This window comes from Triturus cristatus, chromosome 2_2 (assembly GCF_964204655.1).
Source record: "Triturus cristatus chromosome 2_2, aTriCri1.1, whole genome shotgun sequence".
In the NCBI taxonomy this organism is placed as follows: domain Eukaryota; kingdom Metazoa; phylum Chordata; class Amphibia; order Caudata; family Salamandridae; genus Triturus; species Triturus cristatus.
The window spans coordinates 358,620,036-358,633,303 of record NC_140582.1 but is presented as its reverse complement, the minus strand read 5'-3'; the positions used below and the strand labels follow the sequence as shown (position 1 = coordinate 358,633,303).

The window sequence follows — 13,268 nt, the reverse complement described above, 5'->3', positions numbered from 1 at the left end:
ATGCCCTTTTACTGACATCACTATATAGTGCACAAATATAGCTTGATAATCAGGTTTCATCAAACAGTTATCATTTTCACATCACTTAGTAAAGTGTCTTGATTTATTTTGATCTTCTTAAAATCTTTCTTTTTTATCACACTTTAGAATTACGAAAAAGTGCTTCATTTGTGCTTTCCTAACTGCTGATATTTTTTTTTATTATATCTACCGCTCATTTAGAGGTAATGAAATGTCATGTATTAGAAAATACTGACATCCTGCAACCTTTCCTTCCACACTCCCTCCACCCCAGCACGATTGTAAGACAGTGCACTTTACAAAATCCTTTAACTTTGCAGTAAGAAAAAGAAAAGTGCACGCCAATCTCTATGTTAAAAGAATAAGCAGCAATTTGTCGGAAGACAAAGCCTGGCTTTTGACCTCTGTCTTTGAACTCACTGCAAATGTGACAAGATCAGAGAAGTGTTCCATCTCCTCCTGACCTCCAGCATGGTTATTTTGAAGCACTGAAGCACCCCTGCACACCTAGTTCCAGCGCCCATGGCGATCTCTTAAAGATAAACTCACCCTCTCTGGTGGAAACCACACTCTGCACACTAAAAAGATCTTGCATCTGGTAAGTCCTCTAGTTTGGAGGTCAAAACTATTACCCAGACCTCTTCTGCCGACGGTCCAAAACTTTGGAGTTCTCTTTTTGGAATATCTGTGTCTTACACCAGCAGCATTATTGCGTCCATGTAACCTCAAAAGTTACTTGTTTGCAAAATATCTTATGACAGAGTTCAATTCACCTACGCCCACTAGGTCCTTATGCATCCTTCTGCACGCATTAGGTTTTCACTTCATGCTTCTATATAATGTTCTGTCTAATCCTAGGCTATGACATCACTTTTGCAAATGAGAAATATCTTAAATTAATGAGAACTATGAAAGGAGTTGTACAGTGTGTAAACTAAGCATATCGCCTCAGGGTTCTCTCAAATGCAACAGCCTAAACGGTGCATAAGGCAGTCCTTCTTTCATTGCAACTGACCTAATCAAAAAGCAAACTGTGAAATATAAATAAATGACGCTGCGCACTTACAATTTTGGTTCCATGGCCCTGGCTGCCGAAGTGCTCCTTCCCCGGCCTCCCAAAGATCTTCCCGCTGAACAAGGGCATCTCTGTGCGCGGGGGTGGCCTGGACCCTGCACGGTGGGACCCGAAGCTGCGGCCACAGGGGCTGGTCTGTGTGACAGGCTCTGGCTGGAGGCTCCACGGGTGCACTGCAACAAGAGGGGAAGTGTACAGCCAACAATCTCCCCTCCGGCTGGGCACGGCCTTCTTCTGTGGGACGCTGTCCGTCAGCACCAGCAACAAAGGAAAGCTGCCGCCCTCTGCCCTGCCTGGGGCCGGATTAGGACAGCAGCTAACGTGTTACCCGGAAGCCAGCAAGATGGGAAAGTCTGTTCTTCAAGCCACGTGCTTAATTTGAGCAGGTGCTTATAGCACCAGTTAAGGAAGGCACATAGCTTTCCACAGAATTATTGGATGTTGAGTCGCGCTGAGACTCGGACCCAGTTCCGTAGCTTTGAAACCGGCAGCTCTAGCCATTAGACCAAGTCCTCTCTAGAACAACAGGTGCTGGGGCTCTCTCTGACGCAGTCTACACCAGTACATTTCTCCTGTTAACGGTGCCTCCTGATGACAGCCCCGGCATTTTTTAGTTTACAAATTAACCCTGACGATTCTTTATCGTGCAGCTTGATGTGCGTAACATCTCAGTCATTTTAAGTCAACCTATTCACTTATTCCCTTGTTTTTGGTCAGTCGTTACCTTCTGTCCCTCCCCGCCCCTACCTTCCAGTGCATCAGAGCGCGTGGCACTGCTGCCCCACCACATGCAGTTAAGTGAACTGGGCTTGGCGCGAGGAGGTGGGCGGTTATGTTGTGGCACTTGTACTTGACGCTAACGAAGTACGTATACATTAAACCCGCGCAGCTCCTACCTTGACGTGGAGGCGTCGTTCGGTGGCTTTTCTGGCGACAAGGGTGTGCCACGCTTGTCTCCTTGACTCTACCTACAGAGGCCCCCGCGCGCGCTTTTATAAGCAAAGCTACGCAGGCAACAGTCACAATACATGTCCATTCTATTAGCTGTGACGTATGTGGGTTAAACAGTCATGTTAGGTAAGCTCATAAATACCGCAACAAAGTTGTCAATGGTGGAATATAGAGCCAGTATTTGGGACTGCAACCCACCGTGATGGCAGTGTCATTCCTACAAGTGATAACGAGTTTGTGGAAGACTGGGGCTTGACAAAATGTTCCACCTGCCTTCCGAATCTACGACTATTCGTGCTTCACTGAGAAATTGAAAAGCACAGATCCCGCCCACACCCCAGAGGTGCTCTGTGCGTCTGAAGATACCCTGCATTCCACACACAACCCTATCCTATACTCTATGCAGAGGCAACACTGGCGATTCGGCGGTGTAGGGGCAGAACATGATAGTACTGTGAGCATGTCATTTCACCCAATCTTATTCAAAAGTCACCGTACAAAATACGCAGTGGAATATGCAGAATACAATTTCAGGAATATTTGGTTACATTCTGGCGATTGTCTTCCATCAATTTCACCCAGTCTTAATGATGAACATTGCAGAAGACCTAAGTGCATTACCATAAGAACGATTCGATCTTTTCACCTGCATGTCTGTTACATCTGTGCATATTAATCAGGGCTGGATTACACTGAAGGCTTTGAGGGGTCTCACACCTCCAAGAAAGACTTCGACCTGCAGCCCACGTGTCACTCGGTGCGCGCGTCCCTGCGCCCACTAACGCATGGTAGTTAACTGAGCACTATGTATAATTAGCCACTCTGCGCTTAAGTATGTGCCGCTCCCAGCAAATGAATATTCATAGGCCCACTTTACAGAGTAAGATCACGTCTAGGTAAATCGATTTCTTTTCCATTTTTCAAAACCCGTGCTCTGTTTTTGCACTTGTTTTAGAGGTCAGGGCTCAGAATTGGCAACCGTGCATCAAGCGGTAATTGTACAGATCCAAGCGTGTTGTAACACCTTGTGCGGTGAGTTTATATTCAGTTACCACCAGGAGGGCCGATCGATCACAGACAGCATTGAATGTAATTTGCGTAGAAAATCTGAAAGGCACTAGTGCAAACACAGACGAATGTCACACTTATGCTCAGTTTAGCACAAGTGCGTGTGAGCAAACGACCCTGTCAGCCTTAGTGGGAAACCGTCTTCTATGGTCTTAACAACACTGATAAGTGCCGTGTGCAACTAAAGCACAGCTCTGTTTTCACTTTTCTAGATTTAATAAATGTTTACTCCTAACAGTAAGAGAACCTACTGTCTGATTCACTGAAATTGAAACTAAACATGTAATTCCCACTGCCCATAACCAGACAGTACATTAGCATATTAATCCGCTTGTGTCCGTCCCAAGGGCAGAGAGGTTTTAATCTGAGAGAAGTGCAGTGTGCCAGAATATGCAGGGAAGTAAGTCCCTCTTTTAATCACTGCAGAGCACAGGCGGATGGAATGTCTGGTTGGAGGAGGAATCATTTCTAATAAGCACTGGCAAGGCCGATAGGTCTATTGCCAGCCCTCTGGCTTTGCCAATGCATGTTTTGTTTTATCTTTTTTCGTTGGGGGAGCTTCCTTGCCTATATAAATGCTGTTGGCTAAAAGCAAAATATTTTTGTTGGTTTCAAAAAGTACATATTGCCCTGGTACTTCCTGAAGACTAAGGCCTCGCGTGGAACCAGAAGGCCTTCTTCAGGGACGGTGGCGCAATCACCATCGCGGCGTAATACAGGAAGGACCTCAAGACCTGGCTCTTCGACTGAACTTCAGACCCAGCGCCCCTCCAGCGCCTTGAGACCCTCACGGGTGAGTAGTCGCGCTTTATAGCTCCCTGATTGATTGATTGAGAAAAAAATATGAGATTCGTTGAAAAAGGATGGTTTGCTAGAAAAAAAAGCTGAAGAGCCAGTGTTCCTTATTCAGGGCTGCGTCATGGAAACAAATATGGAGTTCGTTGAAGCAAAGGATGCGCGGAATCCATAGCGAAATGGGATAACAGCTTATTTCATGAAGGGCAGCCGGTAGTGAACGAGCAGACCTGTGTAATACGGGAAAGCCCAATTTAGCAATTTATAAAGCGAGTGTAACGACACGTCAGCTCCATTCCAACTGAACCAATTGCGATGACAGAAGTATTTCAGGAGCACTGAGAATTGATTCATTTTTTATGTGGTGGAGATGGAATAAATCTGAAGAGCAAGGCTGTTCGACAGTGTAGGGGTCAGAAATGAGAAGGTGCCACCACCTTTTTTTCCTTTAGAACTACAACATGATCAGCAAACTTTGCTTCCCAGAAAAAGGCCCAGCCTGAAAATATAAGGATGAGGCTGATTTTGCAAAAGCGCTCGGGCACAAACAAAGAGCCTGTGCTACATAAAGTCCATCCTGGTGGACAGGGGATGCCGCGAAGGGACACTGGAAAAGGACACGAGGTAGTATTAAATTCACACGCTCACAGAACAAGAGGAACAGCTTGATTTCTGATCATCTCAATACACTGAAAATGTACTTAAGGGAAAAAAGTGCAGTGATCAGGCTTGATCCAACCAGCACTGAGATAGCAAATGTAAGCCTAAAAATGAAAGACAAGGCACACATTTCGTAAAACCATGGCTGAAAATACTCAAGCAAGGCCAGTGCTACAGCCCGGGGTGCTGATAGCAGATCAGAATCTAGCAGCATCCACTGAATACAGTATTAGCTTCAAAGGCCAAAACTATAGGCCAAAATGATAAAAGGCTGAGGGAGATGGAATCTAGTCAGCAACAAGCAACCAGAAATAGTTTAACACCTTTCCTCTAATGCCAGCCAGAAGAGACTCAGTAAGATGGCAAAGGTGACAACCAGTGCTTGAAATGGAAACATAGAAGTGCAGGTACCTGCTTGTTTCTGAGAAGTGCTGGTACTCTCCAATTAAAAGTATTACAGCTCTCTTGAGAAGTGCCGGTACTCTCCCTCTCAAAATAAAAAAGTGCAGGTACTCCGTACCGGGCAGTACCGGCCCATTTAAAGCACTGGTGACAACACTGAGTACAGGCAACAGGTCCCGGAGCATCAGAACATGGACACTGGTGACATATCCAGCCAATTTAAGATCATCCACCACGGCTACCCGGACCAATCAAATCCTAGTTTGCTCAGCTTTGTTTTGTTTCTTAATATAGTGCCAAAGCCAAGGGATTGGACCTTCGAGGTGCTGAGACAATTAGCAGCTCCTAAGACATGAGTCACGTCAGAAGACAAATGCATAAAGTAAATAATGCTAATTAAAACTGAGTTAAAACACAAAAGGCAACAGAATTCAAGAAAGAAAAGGCCCACTTAGGAAAACAAAGCTCCAGCATTAGGAAATATTGCTTCATTCGTCTAGATAAAGAGGCCCATTACCTCAAAAAATTCCTGGGACGATCCAATGTTTTCATTGGTACACAGGCAGGGTCCGCTCTTTGTATGGAACGTTGCAAGCTGAATATTACAAAGACGCTTTTTGTTATTTGCGGAGAAGGAAAAAATGGTACTTGCTCCGATGAAGGATTGGAAGGACAACCTCGAAGTCTCTCGTAACACACAGGCACACATTCACATCCCTTGAGGACTGGACAATTGACTAATCCAGCTTTTCCACAAGAAAAGGTCAAGTCGTTTTGGCGGACAAGTCCTGGTTTGTAATATTCCCGGTTGTTAGAACTAGTCATTCGATGACATCAGGAGCCCATCTACTCTCTTGCCATTGGGAACACCATGTGCTATGTGCGCAGTATATGGCAATATTCAGCAGTTTGCTCATGAAGAATGCTGTGCTTGGGGGTGGGAGTAATATCTCCCACACCACTACCACTTAGGTATCTCAGCAAGGCACAGGGACCCGAATGCTATAGGGATTGAATTGGAGAAAGAGCATTGCCGATGTCACTTACTCCGGTCAGAACCAGTCACCCAATTCTCTGTCTGATTTTAAGCAACCAAATTGCAGATTTGGACTGCTAGATGCTACCTTTATGTGACTTGTCCTAGGCAGTAGCAGAAGTTGTGTACCAAATCATACTTTTTAAATCGAAGGCCATATAACATCTCCTGACCTTTGAGATACGTGCAAAATGTGTGTACGACCAATAAACCATTTGCTCCCTGTCTAAACAATTGTGTAACATCACGTGCAGCCCCTGCCATGTCACCCCGACCACTCGTCACAGGGCCTGTGCCATGCATGCGAATAATCAGTTCCACTGTAAATGGATGTCTTCGCTCCACCGGGGAATCTACCTTGAATTATTCATGTGCCAGCCGCGGTGCCCATTGGAGGCTGCTTGCCTGCCCTACATTTGAGGATGTAGTCGCCAGACGTGCCCTAAGCGGCATGCCTGTCAGTATGACCAGGCTGTGACTAATCTCACAGGTTCGTAGGGAGACACAGGAGTCCAAAAGATTTTATCATTCTTCAAGATTGAAGTAGTTATTCCTGCAACAATAAATCTATGTTTTTTGCCCTGCTCTGTCTCATTGTGTCCAGTTCTTCACTTTCTTCACTTGTTAGATAGGTCATGCAACAGCTCTGATTTGTGCTTTTCATATACTATGGCGATGACACCTGACCGCCACAGTGGCGATTCCTCAAACATACTCAGAATTAGCATCTTGCCCACTTTGTCGCAAGAATCTTTGTCCCACATATGCTTCAATTTGAACATCACGTCCTATTACGGCACGCAACTTTTGTTCCAACACCCACGTGCATGGGACACTTTATTCACAGTATTTAGGCCATATGTACTATCACGTTTTCCCACAGACACAGAATGGGCAAAACCCTTTGATACATCAGGCCCTTACCTCTTTGACTCTGTTAAATGGGAAGTGGATGATAATCTCACTGTGTTTTCATGCAGAAGCATCTAAAACAACTGCCTAGGTCTGTCACACAATTATCTGTGCATTCTTATCATTGTGTGCTACCATCAGAAGTAATTGTGTCCCACAGGAATGGTGTAGGAATTTTCAGAAGTCTAGGCAAAGCAAACTATTGCCAGCTGGAGTGTTCCCACTATCTGAAAAAGGTCCCTTTTCAGGCCTTTTGTAGTTGCTTGACTCTGCCAGTAGGTGACGCCCAAAGGCTACTGCTTTATGTAGCATGGCATGGAAGTCTCATTAAAGGTGCAGTTTTGTTGATGTCATTCCTCTATGGTTCATATTGTGATCCTTCCTTCCTGGTGCTTAGCATACCCCTGCTAGTATGTCTGTTCTTTTGTATTTCCTTATAAGGGGCTCACCACCTGAGAACATTTTAGGTGTTGGTCATTTCTTTTATTGAGCTCAGCTATCAGTATTTGTTTATTGTTTTCTTGCTGATAATTGCACTCATGCAACTTATGACTGTAATGGAAGGAGTGTGGTATCCCACGAAGCCTTACTTTGAAAAGAGGACACTCATGTCAACAAGAGAGCATTGCTAGTGATCAGATAGATATTACATAGGCATTATCCATCATGCATGACACCAAAATACTACCCATGCAGCCACATTCATAAGTAACAACCTTCCAACCAAGCTCACAAATAAATGAGCATAACACTCATGCATTTAACCCCTCACTCGTCTTCGCTCCAATACTCCCTCTACCACTGCAACCAAAGTCAGGTTAAAAGCACAACTTCAGCCATCACACAGAACACCAAAACGCTTTCCACATAGGCTACACAGGAACACACTAATGTGTTGCATGCCACTCACCCACTAAGGCCAGTCGGTTGATCACAAATCGTTCTTAAGGGGCACGGAAGCACGGATTAATGAGGCTCTTATCTGAGGCTCAGCCGTGACCATCCTGCACAACTAGAAGATTCTGCACATGGACAGAGCAGGGGAAAGTGCTGGGAGTTCCTCTGATCTTTTACAACCCTTTTACTGTTACTCCTCTTAGCCCTCCACTAGCTTCTATAGCAAAAATGTTAATCGTTGAAATGAATTTATTTATGTATTTAAATTCACAATCCTGTGGTTTACCATCCCGCAGTGCCACAAACCAATGCTGGTACACTGCCAGAAGATGGTACTGTAGCTTATGCTCCGCAAGCTTCCTACTTTCAGTGTCTTAGAGACTTTAATGTCTAGGGTGAACATCTTAATTACCAAGACACCAGTGAGCTATTAGATGTATGCTTAGCTATTACCTGACACCAATTCTTCACAGGTCTTACTCTCTGCTGGGTTTGGTCTGATCCCATTTTTGTGCTTTCCCCGGAGGAAAAGACCTTCCCTTGAGCATACTCCGTAACCTTCTCTCATTTGCAATTGATCAGAAGTCTCTTCTTTCGCTCGACTGAGGTTTTAAGCCATTTAGTTCCCACTTTTACCACGCACAAATCCAACAGCAGGTTCAACTCAGCAATTAATTTACTTACTACACAAAAGTTAACCAGCGCATGACACACCCGATGCTCCCTTGTATTCAGAAAACCTACAAACCCTTAAGAAACTTTGCAAACAAAAATAATAAATATAGTGAAATGGTTTCTGTCAAGAGAATACACAAGAATTATAAAAACGAAATTCATAAAACAAGAGCTAATCTATCTCTGTTGCTCATGTAGAAGTCCACAAACCCACCCTCAGAGATGTTTCAGATTGTAAAAGATCTCAGAACCCCTTCCTGATTCTCTCTATTATTATGCTCCCGTGAGCTCTTAGCAAAAGCCTACCTTTATTTTTCTTGCAAAATAAGAATTTATTTTTAAAGGCATCTTATTCCAGGGCAACCACTTATCCTTAAATGTTTTAGCACACTTAGACAAGAGACTTATCTTATTTTCTCTTTGCGTTAATAACATTACTCTAACTAAATCTGGATCCCTTTTCGATCCTTGTCCATTTAGGATTTTACATACGGCACATACTACCAATGCCCCTGTGTAACCAATCCATCCTCACTTCAACTCTCACCACAGGCTGAAAACACGATTGAGTTCAGCCTCTTTAGAAGAAGCAATATACTGACCACTTTGTACAAAAAAATATCGACTGATTTCTCTGCCGCCTCAAGGATCTAAAACCTATGAAAGAGCTGTCAATTCAGATTTCTCCGCATGTCTACAAACCAGTGTCCTGGATGGAAGAAGCCATTTGGAACTTAGAATTTCAAGGATATGTTGAGAATTGTATGCGGACACTAAGAGGAAACGTTTTTGGAAATGTTGTTTACACCTTTACAGATTGACTGGCAGAGGCGTTTGCTACAGCACTTTTTAACAACTTATTCGTCAAGTAGTTGAACAAAGCAACCAATATGTACATATCAAAAGAGATTTTCTGTTGCAGTGCCTCAAACTTTTCAATGACTACTTGGAGATTAAAGTATTGCTAAATACATAAAAATATATAAAAAATAGCTTCTTCCATTGATACCATATGAATTCTAGTCTATTCATCTGTAAGACAATGGAAAATTTGTAAACAACAATAGTTCTAGGCAATCAGTAGACAATATGTGTAGACTTCCACAAAGCTCACCTACATCTCTGCCATTTCCAGGATCGATAGCCTCTCCTGGGTAACAGATGTCACCCGGTGCATACAATGAAGATACTGGGACTTTGAGATCTAACATTAAATACTGAGGGGACGATTCACAGAACTAATCTGAGATAAAATCCTAAACTTACTACTTTTGGTATTCACAGAAGCATTTAGTAATAGTAAAGTTAGGACTCCTAACTTTACTACTACTAAAGCTGAGACAAAATCCTATTTTTTCGACTTTCAGCAAGCAGGAACATGGACTTTCTTGGCATTTGGACAGTGTCCTTGGAGAACTAACTCCTGAACAGTCTATCAAAAGGCTAGGTCTGAGCCATTGGCTGTCAGATTCTTTGGGCCATATTCCAGTGACACTGAGGAGCAGAGGATGGTGAGACATTGAGGGGAAGCCTGGATCGGGGCAGTAAGTGTGTGACATGCTTTAGTCACCACTGTTAGGGCATTAACCCCACTGAATTCCATGATACAGTGAGTGGGTCCTGCTCCTATCTTAGCCCTCAGCAAAGTAGGTCAATCAGAAGGTCCCCAGACCTGGGACCAGTGGAGAAGCATGGGCGGGGCCACAGGGGCGCAAAATTATTCGGGCATTCTTAGGGGCGCAGAATTTAAAAAGAAAAGGGGAAGGACACTTGCCTTTCCCCAAGCGCTGGCAACCAACGCTATGCTGCTGCTGGGGACTACATCCACACCGAACCACAAAGTGGACGCAAGAGTAGTAGGCCCTCACAGATCACATTTACTCTCACCCATCTCACTGCTTGTTCATCGCTGCTCCCACGGAAAGTGGGAGACTCTCCTGGAATGCTGGAAGGCTAGAGGTTCCTGCACCCTTAGATGAAGAGGAGATATCAGAGAAGCCACCTATTGACACTGAGCATCAGAAAACCACTGGGGCTGGAATCAATGTGGTCTGATTTAAGTTCTGTTGACAATACAGCAATGCATTTATGTTTCACCCTGCTAAGGTATGTGTGTGTAATGTGTTTAAGTACTTTCAAGTGAGTGTAACAATAAATTAAAAGTGCAATTATATTTGGTTTGGTCTGCTGCATAGCCTACCCCACATTCCATTATGGTCAATGGCCAGTTCTCATAAATATAGGTATGACATGTTGTGACTGACTGACTGACATGTGTGCGTAAAAGACCAGAGTTGGGTGCCTAACCAGCTGCTTGTCAATCTTCATTAGGGAATTGTCAATGAGACCAGAATGTGGTACCCAGCCAGCTGTGTGTGAAATTTTATAAGGGAACAGTATGGTGCCCATATGTTGAGCTCAAAGACTGACAATCAGGTGAATGTACGAGTTACATGAAAAGTTCTAGAATGTTTTGGGATTTTTATGACTTACTTGTGCGCACATGAGAAAGACATGTGAACACATTCTTATCTATAGTTTGAATCAGGACACAAACCCACTCCTTCACATGTTAAACAAAATACAGACTGTAAGGAAATTACTCTTTTTGCAAGATCATCCCCCAAAGCTTTTGACTGAAGCAGCTGTTGTTTTGACTCTGAGAGTGCATTAAAGCCTGCTAACCAGACCTAAGTGCCAGTACTCTGACCCTTAAAAGTGCAATGTTGGATTTGTTTATACCAAATTGACATAAATTTACTTACTTAAAAGTCCCTAGTCTACGGTTCTAGATTTACTCAGAGGCTGTAAATTAAAGTGCCCCACCAGCACTGCAGCACTTATTGTGCCACTCTGGAAGTGACAAATTGAAAAACTGTCACCCAACCTGCCGCTGCAGACTGGCAAAGCAGTTTTAAACTGCTAACTCGACTTTGCCATTCAATTTAATGGCAAAGCCCAAACCTCTCTTTTAATGTGCATAAGTCACCTCTACATCCAGCCTGTCAAGTCCTAAGGCACAGTGTTTATATAAGAAAGTAGAACATATATTTTTGTATGTCCTAACAGTAAAAATCCCAAATTGTAGTTTTTACTGTGTAAAGGTTAGTAGCCATATTGAAAGTACAGGGTTACATGCTGACAACTCAGCTGTGCTAACTCCTGAATGGGATTACTACAGTTGGTACTTCAAGGTATCAAATTAATCATCACTGTAGGAAAGTGAGATATTAGTAAGTGGGGTCATTAACCCTCAGCTGGAAATAATACCGTGATCACTAATAGGTCAAGTCAAATCTTAGTAAATGAATCCTTAGTCAACTCTTGGTGGCTTGGCAAACAAGAAGTCAGGCTTAACTTAGGCGATAGACATGTGCAAAGCATTTAATACTACCAAAAAAGTAAATAAGTAAAAGACACAACACTATAAAAATCCAACACCAATTTATAAAACTAGGATATATATTTATCTTTAATTACACCAAAACAACAAAAAATCCAATACAGAGAACCAAACATATGAATTTCTGAAAATTAAATAAAAAATATACTTTATAGTGCCTAAAATCCAAAACAGCCACTCGCAACCACTAGGGGGCATGCTACCAGGAGAAAGTCGAAGTTTCATGCTGACCGTGATGGACCGCAGATTGGCTAGGCTGTGTGCTAGGTCCAAGTCAAAGTTTTAACTTCAGACTTAGAGAGTTTCTTGGTTCTTTTGTCTCATTGGTGGGTCCTCAGGCTAGTTGGATCTGAAGTTTGAGTCAATGACAGTGGCCTGCTTCAGCTTGGCGCTTTGGTGAAAAGGCGGGAGTACTGTCCTCGGCGTCGAGGAAAACCGCAGGCAAAGTCAGCGGTCGTGACCGGGGAATGCTTCGTCGATGGCGGTTTGCTTCTCCAGGTAGCTCCCGGTCTTCTTATTTACCTTTGGACTTAGAAACCTTTCTGGTTCTCTGAAGCTTTTCAGTGGAACAAACCTGTGCAGTCAGTCTGACTGGTGAGTCAATGTCAGTGGCTTCACTCTCGACGTCGAGCAGATCGTCTCCTGGAGCTTTTTTGCAGGAAGTGTCTAAGTTTCTAGACCTTGCTGTTTCTTGATTCCTTTGAGGAGGTAAGTGTCCTTTAACACTGGCCAGGGGTTCAGAGGGTCTGGGTGACCACTTGGGGGTTAGGACACAATCTCCCACAATGCACCCGCCCAACCGGCACAAAATCAGGTCCAACTGGTCAGCTGGGGTATTCTCTCTTTGGTTTTGCAGATGACTTCTTCAGCTCTTTTGTACCTGTTGCTGGTTAGTGAGTCCACTCCTTTCCTTTGGAGCCAGACACAGTCCTTTCTTTGTCGAGCCTTGTGAGTGCAGCAGGTGCTGTCTTTTAGAGTGCACTCCTCTCTTTGGTGCAGTCCTGGGGTCCAGCAGGGCATTCCTTCTTCTCTTCTTCTTTTCGAGGCAGAGATCTTGTCAATTCTGCAGAGCTGTCTTATGTATCCTTCATTTCTGGGCTTGAGGGAGGGGGCACCATAAGCAATAGAAACAAAGTTACTTCTCTCTAGTATGACTATGGCCTGTGAACTGTGACAAACTTCTAGCCCAGAATCAGCCGTGGTTGTTAGTGGGAGTAGCTGCCGGGCGGTAACGTGAGGAGGGGGAGGGGCAGGGTGGGGTGGGGGGTAGTAAACTATGGATTACGGAGGTTTTCAGGTAAGTACACATATAAATAAATAAAACAAATTTCGTTGTGCACACTGCATCCCCAAATGCGATGCAGTGCACGCAA

General features: G+C 43.9%; 1 protein-coding gene across 5 annotated transcripts in view; it reads right to left on the bottom strand.

The window, feature by feature from the left end:
• The window catches only part of ANK2 (ankyrin 2), a 1,556,458-nt gene that overhangs the window by 693,657 nt on the left and 849,533 nt on the right, over positions 1-13,268 (bottom strand). Inside the window, exon 1 of one of the 5 annotated variants that reach the window (XM_085641445.1) lies at positions 1,088-1,229. The exons of the other annotated variants lie outside the window; for them this stretch is intronic. Within the exon in view, the coding sequence (XP_085497571.1) occupies positions 1,088-1,165 (78 nt within the window). The 5' untranslated portion in view covers positions 1,166-1,229. Of the gene's footprint in view, positions 1-1,087; positions 1,230-13,268 lie in introns of those variants that run through there. 5 annotated transcript variants of the gene reach the window in all.